The sequence below is a fragment of the Phyllostomus hastatus genome, unplaced genomic scaffold (genome assembly GCF_019186645.2).
Source record: "Phyllostomus hastatus isolate PE091 unplaced genomic scaffold, TTU_PhHast_1.1 phas_contig_17, whole genome shotgun sequence".
In the NCBI taxonomy this organism is placed as follows: Eukaryota; Metazoa; Chordata; class Mammalia; order Chiroptera; family Phyllostomidae; genus Phyllostomus; species Phyllostomus hastatus.
The window spans coordinates 24338982-24353024 of NW_025333664.1; the positions used below are offsets into that span (position 1 = coordinate 24338982).

The following is a 14043-nucleotide window of genomic DNA, read 5'->3' on the forward strand; positions in this document are numbered from 1 at the left end:
GGTTGCCCTAGCTGGGGAGGTTGGAGTCCAGGGCCTGGTAGGGATGGAAGATTAGAAAGTCATGGCTTTAAGAATGGACACTCTAAATTTCTTCCCTGCAGGGGAGGGGAGAAAGGGGAGATGTGGGTTTAAGGACAGGGCTTCTCAAACTTTACATGCACAGGGATCTTCTGGAGGGCTTATTAGGGCACATCCCTGGGATCTACCCAGAGATTGTAGTTCAGTAGAGCCGTGGCCTGAGAATCTGTATTTCTGAATAGCTCCTGGCTGCTGCTATCTCTCTGTGGTCCACACTCTGAGTAGCATTGCACTAGCTATTCATGTAGGCCCCATTCTGGGTAGGTTCCTAGGTCAGGGGCTAGAGGGCACAGTCTTCACTGTTAAATGGGGCCTAATAGGCAGTAGTAGCCTTGGGGGAGAAGAGAAACTCAAGGGAGTGAGCACCCCAGGAGAGAAGGCAATTCAAGCACCCCTTGACATTGGAAGCCCTTTGCTCATCATCACTGGAGAGCTCTTCTTGCTCTATTGCCAGTATCTTCCTCAGGAGTGCATGTTTTTCTTACCCTGACTGGAGTAGGGAGAAGCCTTGATCTTTCCTAGAGACCAGAATTAGTATTTGTTAAATGAAGGAATAATGAGGTTATCATAAATTTTATTAGCTTCTTGGCTCCAAGGCTCTATTCTATTCTTTAAAAGGAATCATAAACTATTTTAGAGGTCTCAGGCCCTATGAAAAGCCAAATAAAATGATGGTTTTTATCCCAGAAAAATGCCCAGAAGCACATACATAAAACACTGTCATTCATTTTCCTGGGGTCCTCAGGTTGCACTGAATCTTAGCTTGGGCCTAACAGCAGCTGGAGGGCCCTTGGAGCGTGCACCCACAGATTCCCAGGTGTTTTCTAGTTTTCTTTTAAAAGAAGAAAAAACAAATAGTTACATTTTACTTTTACACAAATTGGCACTGTACCTTATTTCTCACTCTGAGTCATATTTTAAACGTAGAAAGTTAGGCTAATTTTCTTACTACTTCAACAAGCAGACATTTTGATATATTACTGGCCATTTTTACATTTTAGAGATACAAAAATAATTTTTGTGTTTTGAGATGTTACGTAATTCACGGCTCTAAAAAGTGCTCAGTATTAATTTTGGCACTTCAAGTAAACCTATGCCTAAAGGCATTTGAGTGGAGAGGTTGAAGTGTAAGGAGAACTTGAAATTATACTTACCCTCCTTTAGTTTAGAGGCTGTATGAGTTACCTCTTCCTTTTTGTTTTTCAATAACTATTAAGTGTTGGTTATGTGCTGTTCTCTCGTGTGGTTAATACGTGTGTCCGTAAGAAGATATTCAACATATGCTTGGTATAAGGCATAGGTTTGAGCACATGATGGAACTGCCTTACCTTGCTTTTCTTTTAGGCCTTTTATGAAAATGAAGTGTGACTGTTGTGGCTATTTGAGTATAACAAGTCCAATCTGAAATTTAGACTTTCCCTTTATAAACTTTTGCCCTACAAGGCCTTTTTCTTAATAAAGATGAAATCTTTATTGACCTTTATTGAAGCTTTACTTGTGTGTATGTATTAGGAACCGCTTTCTGGAGACCTACAGGAATGTCATTCAGCTTTCTTACCAAATTCTTCACTCTGCTTACTAGAACTTGAAAAGTAGGCAAATTCAGTGATCATATTATAATATAAATGATAAAAATACTGTGTACAAATATTTACAAAATGTTATTATAAATATATCATAAAATGATAGTTGGGTATAAACATGAAAATTAATTAGCTTGTTTTTGCAACCCTTTCCTGATATTCTGACATGTTTTGCTATAAAATTTCTTTTTGGTTTTCTTTATAGATCTTAGAAGAAATCTGTACTCTTAAAGTATCTTGATAGTTCAGTTATCCTCCCCCTTTTTACAGTTTGACTTATGTCTTTTCAAAGTGCTGTCAATACAGTTCTCTTAAGTCAGGTTATTATGAGACATATTATAGTTAAACTCCTATATTAAGTTAAACTGGCCTTTTCTTCCATCTGAAGTGAGTAGATACACTTACTAAGGAATTTTAAATACACCAATCTGGGCAATAATCTTTAACAAATTATTTAAATTTTCAGAAACCATCCAGAGGGATATATATACCATCAGATGTTAGTTATTGTTTGCAGTTCGTTTGCCCTTTTCCTCTCCAAACTTGCAAGTATGCATGTGGCAGTTTTGTAATGCTCATCATTTGTGGGCTACCAGGAATAGGATAGTCTTGCCACACTTGAGAAGCAAAGCCTGGACATTTTGCAAGAATCTCTTCTCTCTTTGTAATTTTTTAAACTTGTCTCTTCTTAAGAGAATCCAACAAGTTCAGTTTAATTTCATTACTTGCCCTAGCAGTGCAGTGTTGGGTGTCCCCATTTAGGCTGAGTGGTAAGTACTGCAGCTGGCTTGGGAATGGAGAGACAGTGACATTCTTAAACCTTCTGTAGGAGGAAGTTCTGCTAAATTATTCCAAGTGTTTCTTTGTTCTGATTTAATTTTCTCCCACTGTTTTTATAGTTTTGACATGTGTCCGAATAATTGCTCAGGCCAAGGAGAATGCAAGATCAGCAACAGCAGCAACACCATCCAGTGCGAATGTTCTGAAAACTGGACAGGTGAAGCATGTGACATTCCCCACTGTGTAAATAACTGCGGTTTTCCTCATCGAGGTGCCTGCAACTCCAGTGATGTCACAGGGTGTTCCTGTTTCTCAGGGTGGCAGGGTAGGAACTTCTTTCATTTTTCTTTGAATTTACAGTATATTTCTAGTTTAATAACTTGTAATCGACTTTATTTCTAGCATCCATACCTTCTCTGTTATTCACATGCCAGGTAGTGTTTAGGTTTTCACATCTCTTTATTGAGCTTCTTAGAAATCTTTGAATTTCATAGGTGTGTGGTTGTGGTCTCTTTAGAATGGGGAGGGGTTTGACATTCTTTGCAGTTCATTCAACTTGGTCTTAGCTGTAAGAAGACATAGCAGAGAGCCAAGCTGGGAGGTGGGACAAGAGCTGACAATGATAGTGTCTCCTCGGAAACTTTCACTGTAGAGTAGAATTCTACAGTAGTCAGCTGATGGAGTTATCTGCAGATAAAAATTATTAAAGAAGCTTTAGCAAATTCTTTTTAGGGGTGTGTGATAACAGTGATACTGATTTAGTGATTTTCTTTATACATTTATCTCTTCCTCAGACTACTTTTTTTGTGAAAGGAAATGTGCTTGTTTAAATGCTTTGTTTGTTTGGTTTGGCTGAACTCAAGGAGGTAAATAATTGAAGTATTTGAGTACCTGGCGCCCGTGCAAATGTTGCAACAAAGGCCAAATCTCCCAAGAGTAGAGTTTCTTGATTTTCTAGGAAACGGGTAGCTTGTATTATTACTCCTGGGACTAGTCTTTACATTTTAGCTTTAAAGGTTTTTTTTTCATTTGAATTAATCCCTTTGTTCTCTGAGGGCTGTTCATCATTAAAAAGTATGTGATTTTGAATTTTATGAGAGATTATTGTTGGTCTCTAGCTTTGAGTAAATTAAAAGCATAAATTGAAGGGATTTGTCTGATATCTAGATGCTAAAGGGGGAAAGACTGAGTATTGTTTAGACATTTGTTACATTTAAAAGATTAAACTTGAAATGCAATAATATAAAAGCTGCATTTTGTGAAGCTAATTTATTACATTTTATTAGGTCCTGGATGTTCAATTCCTGTTCCGGCTAACCAGTCATTTTGGACACAGGAGGAATATTCTAACCCCAAGCTGCCCAGAGCCTCTCACAAAGCTGTGGTCAGTGGAAACATCATGTGGGTCATTGGAGGATACATGTTCAACCACTCAGATTACAGCATGGTTCTGGCGTAAGTTGTTTCAAACGCTTTTGCAAGAGGCTTAGCTTTCCATTTTGAAAATGTATAGAGATAAGCAAAAGGAAAAGAATTCCATTACCCTGTGGAAAATCTCTGTTAATGTTTTGGTAGTAGTATTCCAGACTTTTTTTTTAACATATCCTTAGTTTTTGAAATTGGGAGCTACAATGAATTCATTGTAATAAACAATAATGCATCTTTTCCAGATATTGTCTCTCATTGTTTTGCTTTAGGTACAAATAATAGGTTCTACATAAATAGAGGATTACTTTATCTCTTCATTGAATTAACATATCTATAGGTCAAATGTTTGAATGTATAGTTTACTAGTGGAAATTATGTCATTGTCTAATACTTCCCAGAGTTCAAGGTCAGTTTGCTGGCCTCTTGACACTCATCTTGAAAGGAGGATATATGTTATCATAGTGGAATTAACTATGGAGATTGACTTTTGGGACAAATTTAACAACACTTATGCTGATTTTGTGTTGGCAGTGTTTTTAGGCAATGAAGGTTGTTAAAAACTATCACCTGTTCTTTAAGGGATTTTGGAAATATGGCAGTGGTGGCAGAGTTTCTGAACCCCCCCCCCATGGCCCCCAAATAAGGTCATTAAATTGCACTGAACAACTACGAGACACACACAAACACATGGGTCACAAATAACAAAACTTGGTGAGAGCTACACAGATGGGGAGGGCTAAACCAATGGCAGCTGCAAAACCTGTGCGGTGTCACCATCTGTGTGGGAGTGAGCGCAGGGGAGCAGTGAGTCCACCCGCAGAGTTCAGTGCTCCCAGAAGAGACTCACTGGGAAGTGCAGCCAGCTATTTGAAAATAGCAGCTGGAATTGGAGAGATTTTTGCATATTCTAGTAATGCAGTAATTTCAGGGGATCCGTGGTAGGATCTGAAGGGGCTGGAGCAATTTATGACTTATTAACTCTCAAAATGAACCAGCTGAAGTCTCTTTACAGGAGAAAGTTCCACACTGAGAAGAAACTGCTGGGAAGAGAATTCAGATTGAACAGGATAAGGGCAGTAGAGACAGTTTCAAACACTGGACTACAGTGGAAGGGGGAGCTAGAGAGCTGAGAAATTAGAAAACTATCCCAAACAAAGCCTTTCCTGTAAAAATACAGGAAAAAGTAATTTTACTTAAAATTGATCAAGAGAAAAACATCACAGTCAGATCTCATAGAAAGTTATTAAGAGCAAAGAGAATAAGGAGTAGAATGCACCTTTTCATACCTGAAAGACAGCAGAAAAATATGTTCATAAAACTGATGAAAATTATAATATTCCAAAGCAAACTAAAATACAGTAAGAAAATGACAAAAGACATCAAAGAATAATGTAATCATAAGAAGAAAAATTCACAGGTGATAGACATTAGGAAAGAATTCTAAAATAATTTCAGAACTGAAGACAAATCTAAAAGGAACACAGAGTAAATGAACACAACAGATACTCCTTTAGAAATAGAAAAAGGAAATATACAAGCTCATAAAGAAGTGAAGGTCTCTTTTTCCTGTTCTTTGTGGTAAGCACAGTTAAGAATGCTGGAAATTATCTATAAAACAAATATGAGAAAACTGAAAGATAGAAAGAGGAAGGCAGTCTGGCTAGGAACCTCTGGACCCAAAAAATGACATACCAGTAGGCTCCAAGGGCTTTTTTCTTTGTCTCCTGTATCCAAGACTTGATGTTAAAAAATTAGTAATCTGGAAATGCCAGTAGGCACGTGCTGAAAAAGCCCCAGAAAAAACCTGTTTTATCTAGACCAAGGACAAGGAAGGTGGCAGCTTATTAGCATGGCAGAAAACTTTTATACAGTAACCCCTCTGCTACTCTAGCCAGATACCACAGAACTGGGGCTCTACCCAAACCCCTGACAGCAAAGTCTGAGGGGAGACTCTACATTTCCACCCTTGCCAAGACCTACTGTGTTCTAACTCCCCTGGTAGGATGATGGTGTTAGGGAAGGCCAACTAAGGAACTGGGACTTTTTTCATCAGATACTTGTGAGGACTCCACCCCTGTGGTATCAGTGGAGACTTTGTAGGAAGCCTGGACTGCCCCTGTCATCTTGCAGTAAGGGCAGTAGTGAATCAGCCTTCTCCCTTCCCACTGGATAAGTGTCAGGGAGGCCTGCCCTAAGATTTACATAAGGTCCATCATCTCATGTCATGATACCCAGAATGTGCAGATTTCAGTTGAAAATTATTTGTCATGTTAACAGCCAGAGAAATCTAAACTTGAATGAGAAAAGGCAATCAAGAGACACTGACACCAAAATGACACAGTTACTAGAATTATGCTTTAATGAGTATTATAGAACTCTTGAAACAAATGAAAAATAGTCTCACCAAAGACACAGAAGATATAAAGAAAAATAAAAAGGTAAATTTTAGAATTGAAAAATAACCAAAATAGCCCTGGCTGGTGTGACTCAGTGGATTGAGTGCTAGACTGCTAACCAAAGCTTTACCAGTTCAGTTCCCAGGCAGGGCACATGCCTGGGTTGTGGGCCAGGTGCCCAGTAGGGGGTGCTTGAGAGGCAATCACACATTGATGTTTCTCTCTCTCTCTCTTTCTCCCTCCCTTCTCTGCTCTAAAAATAAATAAATAAATAAAATCTTTTTTTAAAGGAAGAAAAAAAAAAGAAAAATAACCAAAACAAAAATCTCAGTAAATACGTTCAACAGCAGAATGGAAAGGACAGAAGAAAAGAATCAGTGAACTTGCAGACAGAACAATAGGGATTTCTCAGCCTGAACAGAGAGAAAATAGAATATTAAAAAAAAATGAATAGAACCTCAGAGACCTGTGGACTATTAAAAAAACAAAAACAAAAACAGCAACCTTAGGATTTTTCAAGACTGCAGTAGAGTAGGTAGACCCTGAACACACCTCGGCCAGGACCAAACTAGAAATACAACTACACTGAGGGACAGTCACCCTGAAAAACTAACTAAAGACTAGCTGGAGAGGACTCTTACAATGAAGGAAGTTGCAGAAGTAGCTACATCAAGACTGCTTTTCTTTTTTGTCAGCACCTGCACAGCAGTTTGCACACTGTGGTCAGGGTTGTACCTCAAGGTCTGCCAGACTGAGGGTTGATCCTATGCATGGACAGGCCAATAGCAGTCAAGACTCAATTACAATAGAAGAGCCCATATAACTCACTCAAGGGACATTCCTAGAGCACCCAACCCAGGAGATCAAGGAGATTGCACCTCTGGGTCCCACAGGATACCTACTACATCAGGCCACCCACGAAGACTGGGAGTCATAGCAGATCTGTCTGATACATAGAAACAAATACAAAAAGACAGCCAAAATGAGGAGACAAAGAGACAGGCCCCAAATGAAAGAACGGGAGGAATCTCCAGAAAAAGAGGTAAATGAAATAGAGGCAACCAATCTATCAGATACAGAATTCAAAGTAATGGTTGTAAGGATGCTCAAGGAACTTAGTAAGAACAACTTCATGAAAAAGGACATAGAAATCATGAAAAAGAACCAGTCGGACATGAAGAATACCATATCCAACATCAAGAATACACTGGAAGGAATTAAAAGTAGTCTGGATGAAGGAGAGGATTGAATCAGCAATTTGGAAGATAAGGCAGAGAAAATACGTAATCAGAACAACAAAAAGAAAAAAATTAAAAAGAATGAGGATAGTTTAAGGGACCTTTGGGACAACACGAAGCATAACAATATTACCAGAAGGAGAGGAGAAAGAACAAGAAATCGAGAACCTATTTGAAGAAATAATGAATGAAAACTTGCCTAACCTGGTGAAGGAGAAAGGCACCCAAGTCCAGGAAGCGCAGAGAGTCCCAAACAAGATGAACACGAAGAACCCACACTAAGAGTCATAATTAAAATGCCAAAGATTATAGACAAAGAGAGAATCTTAAAGGCAGCAAGAGAAAGGCTGATTAATTACCTACAAGGGAGCTCCCAGGAGACTGTCAGCTGATCTCAACAGAGACGTTTCAGGCCAGAAGGGGTCGGCATGAAATATTCAAAGTGATGAAAAGCAAGGACCTACAACCAAGATTATTTTACCTAGCAAGGCTATCATTTAAAACTGAAGAAGAAATAAAGAGCTTCCCAGACAAGAAAAAGCTAAAGGAGTCTGTTACCACCAAACTAGCGTTACAAGAAATGTTAAAGGGCCTGCTTTAAGAAATAGAAAGAAAATAGAGAAGGAACAGTTAAAAGAACAAAATGGCAATAAATATGTACCTATCAATAATCCCTTTAAATGTAAGTGTGTTCAGTGCCCCAATCAAAAGACATAGGATAGCTGAATGAATAAGAAAGCAAGACCCACATACATGCTGTCTACAAGAGTCCCACCTCAGAACAAAAGATTCACACAGGAACGGAAGAAGATATTTCATGCAAATGGAAATTTTAAAAAGCTGGAATAGCAGTACTTCTGTCTGACAAAATAGACTTTGAAACAAAGGCTATAGTAAGAAACAAAGAAGGACACAACATGATGGTAAAAGGAACAATCTAACAAGAAGATGTAACTCTGGTGAACATTTATGCACCTAACACAGGAGCACCTAAACATGTAAAGCAAATCTTGATGGACATAAAGGGAGAGGTTGACAGTAATACAGTGGAACCTCAGTTCTCAGACTTAATTCTTTCAGTAAGGCTGTTTGTGAAGCAATGTTTTCAAAAACCAAGTCAACTTTGTCGCCTGAGAGGTGCATGACTGTTCACACAGGTATCAGCATGAGTGGTTTGTTAGGTGGAGAACTGAAGTTTTATTCAACAACTGAGACATTTTTTCCATGAACAAACAACTTGGTCAAGAACCAAATTGTTCAAGATGGGAGGTGTTCAAGAACTGAGGTTTGACTGTACAGTCATAGTAGGGAATTTTAACACCTCACTGACATCAGTGGATGGATCTTCCAGACAGAAAGTCAGCAAGGAAACAGCGGCCTTAAATGACACACTAGATCAGATGGATTTAATTGATTTCTTCAGAGCATTTCACCCCTAAGCAGCAGAATATACATACTTTTCAAGTGCACATAAAACATTTTCTAGGATAGACCACATGTTAGGACACAAAACAAGTCTCAATAAATTAAGAAAATTGAAATAATTTCAAGCATTTTTTCTGACCATTATGGTTTCAAACTAGAAATCAACCACAGGGGGAAAAACACTGAAAAACTCACAAAGTCATGGAGGCTGAATAACATGCTACTAAATAGTGAATAGACTAACAATGGGATCGAGAAAGAAATCAAGTTACCTTGAAATGAATGAAAATGAGAACACAGCAATCCAAAATGTGTGACACAGCAAAAGCAGTCATAAGAGGTAAATTCATAGCATTGCAGGCCTACCTCAGGAAACAAGAAAAAACTCAAATAAGCTAACTTTACACTTAAAGGAACTGGGGTGGGTGGAGAGCAAAGCCCAAAGTCAGTAGAAGGAAGGAAATAATAAATATCAGAACAGAAATAAATACTTTCTTTTTTCTTTTCAAATCATCAGTACATTTTCTCCTATCTCTCTTCTCAGCTGATGGCCTTGCTTCCTGTTTCTATTCTGAAAGATAGAGTTTATCATGAGGACTTGTGTAAATCTCCCCCGCCACAGTGAGCCATTACTGACATCTGTGCTCATTTATTATGTCCTCTGTTTCTGTACATTGGAGCTGTCCAGTGGGCAGTTTCTGTTTTGGTCATGATGGAAGTGTCCTATATTTACACTCTCATGTCACTAGCTACATATGGTTATTGAGCACTTGAAGTGTGGCTCATGTGACTGAAGTGCTGAATCTTAAATTTTAAAGCCTTAATCTCATCTTATTTGATCTTTCATCAACATGTGATATAGCCATTCCCTTCTTGCTCTTTTCAACACGTTCTTCACTTGGCTTCCAGAATACCGCAATCTCTTGATATTATTCCTTCTCAGCCTTCTCAGCTGCTTCTTTTTTAGCTGACTTCTGAATGATGACGTGCCCGTGGACTTAGCCTGTGGTCCATCTTCTGTGAGAATGTACATTCACCGTCTTCGTGATGTCATGTAATATCTTGGTTCTTTGACTGTGACTCCCAAATTTATATATGCACCCTGGACTTTTCACCAGAACCCATATCTTCATGTCTTTACTTGACATCTCCATCTTTTGGCTAACAGGCATCTTAAACTCAGTGTGTCTAGGATTGGGCTTTCCCCGAGCCTGTTCTTGCTCCAGTGTCCTTTGGTCAGTGACCACTCCATGCTTCTATTTGCTGAAGCCCCAAATTTTGGAGTCATCCTTCACTTCTTGTTTTTCCACACCCTAAACTGATATGTGTATTAATTATCTCTTCATAAAAATTACCACCATCTTAGCAGCTTAAAACAACATACATGTATCACCCCATAGTTTCTGTTCATCTAGAGTCTAGGCAGAGCTTAACTGAGTCCTGTGCTGTCAAGGCATCACCTGGCCTGTGTTCTCATCTAGAGGCTCAACTGGTGAAAAATCTGCTTCCACCCTCTCTCAGGTTGTTGGCAGAATTCAGTTTTCTCGTGGTTACAGGACTGCTGGCTGTGCTTCTTGCTCGCTGTTGACTAGAGCCGCCCTGAGTGCTTAGAAGCCACTACAGTTCCGTGTCACTTGAGCTTCCCCAGAATGGCTGCTTACTTTGGGCACAAGGAGAGTCTCTAGACTGTCTGCGAGCAGGATGGATGTCAGAGAAGTAACAAATCATTGTCTTTGCCATATTACATTGATTAAAAGTGCACACTCAAACGGAGGGTGTTACATGTGGATCTGAAGGTCGGGAGGCATGGCTATAAATGGCTGTGAGCACCACCCTAGTGTCTGCCTGCTTGTTAACCCTGCTTTTGAATTCTATTACTAGTATAACCACCCTTCAACTACTCCTAATGCCACCACCCTGAGAAGTAATGGTAAAAATAAAGATGTAAAATTGTTTCTTCTGTTGTTATGCTAGATACTATGAGAGTCATATATTCTACCATTTACGAAATTTTACCCTTGTACCTGACATCTTCTTTCCTTCTCAAAGCAAGTAATTTGGGAGTCAGTTTGATATTTCCTCTCCTTCATCCTCTCAGATCATAATCTCGTATCAAGCTGTCACCGATACATGTCATATTCATTCTTTTTTCCCTGTCACCAGCCTGCCATTATTTCTCACCTTGACTTCAATAGTAGATTCCTATCAAATCTATCTGTTTGCATTCATTCCTCTTACTCCAGTTTCTAAATATCAGCTGGGAAAGATTTTATTTATTTTTAGAGATGGGGAAGGGAGAGGGAGAGAAGCATCAATGTGAGAGAGAAACACTGATCAGTTGCCTCTCATACTGTCTGTAACAGGGGACCAAACCACAACCCAGACATGTGGCCTGACTGGGAATCAAACCAGCAACTATTCACTTTTCAGGACACCTAACCAACTGAGCCACACCAATCAGGCAGCTGAGGTGATTTTTTTAAAGTGTCAGTCATATCATTTATTACCTTCTTAAAACCCATCAGTGGCTTCCCGTTGAACTTAATGGGCCTACCTGTGGCCTGACTACTGCTTACTCTCCCAGACTCAACTTGTTCCCCTCCTGCCTTCACTTGCTGTAGTTCTGCCGCACTGGCCTTCCTTCTTGACTTACAATTCACCACATGAGTACTGACTTTAAGGGCCTGCAGGCTCACAGTCCCTCTGTCTGCAGTATTCCTGCTGTTCTCCCTCAGGGTGATGTCTTGTCACCATTTGGGTCACAGTTTTAACTGTCTCACAGAGAGCTCCTCCCTGACCATTCAGTTCAAATAGGCTTTCCCTGTCCATTTTCACAGTTCTCATTTCTTTAGAGCAGTGTTCATAATTTTTCATTCTGTTCTTGCCCATTGTTGTACTTGCTCATTTTCTGCCTGTTCTGCTATAAGTTCTCCGAGATTAGGGACCTTGTTTACTCAATGAAGTCAGGTCTTAGCTCATAGAACATAATAAGATAGATGTTTATCAAATGAATGAAAGAGTAAATGAATTATGGTTGACCCTGGAAAACTGTGGGGGTTAGGGGTGCTGACCTCCTACACAGTCAGAATATCTTCATGTAACCACAGTCAGCCCTCTGCACGCCTGGGTTCCCAGCCTTGGAGTTAGTTAACCCCTGAGCAGTATTGAGCTACACTGGTCAGGTGAACTGCACAGGTCACTTGAACTGTGGTCGAATGAAAGAATCTGCGTGTAAGTGGGCCTGCACAGCTCAAACCCATGTTGTTTAATGGTCACAAATACTTGTCCCTGGAAATATTAATGTTACCTGTTGCTTTCATTTTGTGTATCTCATGAACCACCTTTATTTTATAGACTAACGTTTCTTTTCTGCTTGATTAAAACATGATTTTTATAGCCTTATATATTTCATGTAAATATTAATAAAATTTCAAATATATTTTTACTAACTGGTGACAAGTAACATAGTAACTCCTTTTAGAAGTAATTCTAGAATTTAGATTATAAGTGTATCATCATCATCTGTACTCTTATATATTTCAGGAATTGCTCTTATTCTCGTTTCTGTACAACCTTGTTAACCCAAAACTTAAGTTGCACTCTAAAGCAGTTCCCATTTTATGTCACCCAAGGGTCTTGCAAAACAATTGGCCTTGGTCTTGTGGGTTAAGATTTCTAATTGAAACTTCATCACTGAATTTCCTTCCCTTGAGCAAAAGAGTTTTCTAAAAATTTTTTTAAAAATAGTAAGTTAAGGGAACCAAATAAGGAAACCAAATAAGGAAAGAAGTATCACCTAATCCAATAAACTTGAAAACAGACTCACAGGAAACGGCAAGACAGACCAGAGTTCCTTCTCTACCCCACAGAAACCACTGGGCGAGATTCTGCAAGTGCTCACCAATAGTCTCAAATCTAGAAGGAGGAAAACTGAGTGGGTATCATTGTGGTTTAACTGAAGAGTAGGAGAAACAGTTGCTGGGAAAGATCAGGTGAAGAGGGAAATTGATCAAGTGGCCAACTTTCTTTTTGCCCCAAAGTCAGGGCTTTTATTTAATTTGTTATGTGCTTTGAACACTGGGGTAAGTAAGACACCCGAAATCTCAGAGGAGAGGAGAGTCTGTGTAGTTCATTCTGAAAGACCTGAGCCCCAGCATTTCCTCAGGCTTCAGGAAAGCGGACAGAACTTAAAATACCAGCCCTAGCACTGATGCTAGTAGTATGGAGAGAGAAACTCATTTTAGATACAGTGGGGAAAGAACTATGAAATCAACACACACCTTACAAATAAAATGTCTGGAGAACAGTGTCGAACCACAAACAAGATGAAAGAAGTGTAGCTGATGCAAGTATTCCATGATGAAGAAACAAAGAGGAAGAAAGAATGGTGGGAAAAGCTGACAAGAACCAATCACAGAGGAAGAGTAACTTGAAAGAGCAGAAGGAGATCCCTTCCAACTCCTTTGTTTTATAGATCAACTTAATGAGAATTTGGATTCAGAAAAACAGGGTCAAAGACAAGAAAATAATAATAGGATGAGATGAAATTGGAGATTACACATCTAAAGAAATACAAATAAATTTTGTACACCAAAAACTAGAACAAAAATAGAATTACAGCTTAACAGACATGATTTCAATGAAGACAGATAAAAAGGTTAAAATAGAAAAAAGTAAAAAAAAAAGGAATGTAGAAGATCCAATATAAAAATAAATACTGTCACTGAAGAAAAGAACCTAACAAACAACAAAAGCATTGAAATAGTATAAGTTGTTTTAGGAAAATTTTATAGTTGAGCAATAAGACCTGTTTTGTGCAAATAATTGAACTTTTAAAATAAAGGACAAATTACTGGGTGAAAAGCTTCAGGTAGTTCTGTGCCTCATGCTGGCAGGGGTCATGCCCAGTCTCTACAAAGCCCTTGTGGTCTTTGGATAGCCAGACACTGTGACCGAATACCAGGCCACTGTGGGTAGTGGAGCATGTGCCCTGTGGCATGGTCGTCATTGCGTTACCAGGCAACCAGGAAGAGTTTGTGAGAGGCATGGCAGCAGCTCTATGGAAGATACCAGTTTCTGAATTCCTAAAGTTTATCTGCTTGTCCAGGTCTTAGC

At 39.1% G+C, this 14043-nt stretch overlaps 1 protein-coding gene across 3 annotated transcripts in view; it reads left to right on the plus strand.

The window, feature by feature from the left end:
- ATRN (attractin) overlaps positions 1 to 14043 on the plus strand; it is a 165368-nt gene that overhangs the window by 39045 nt on the left and 112280 nt on the right. For all 3 annotated transcript variants that reach the window (XM_045833471.1, XM_045833472.1, XM_045833473.1), the window contains 2 exons: positions 2561 to 2766; positions 3728 to 3896. In XM_045833471.1, coding sequence (XP_045689427.1) covers positions 2561 to 2766; positions 3728 to 3896 — 375 coding nt within the window. The remainder of the gene's footprint in view (positions 1 to 2560; positions 2767 to 3727; positions 3897 to 14043) is intronic.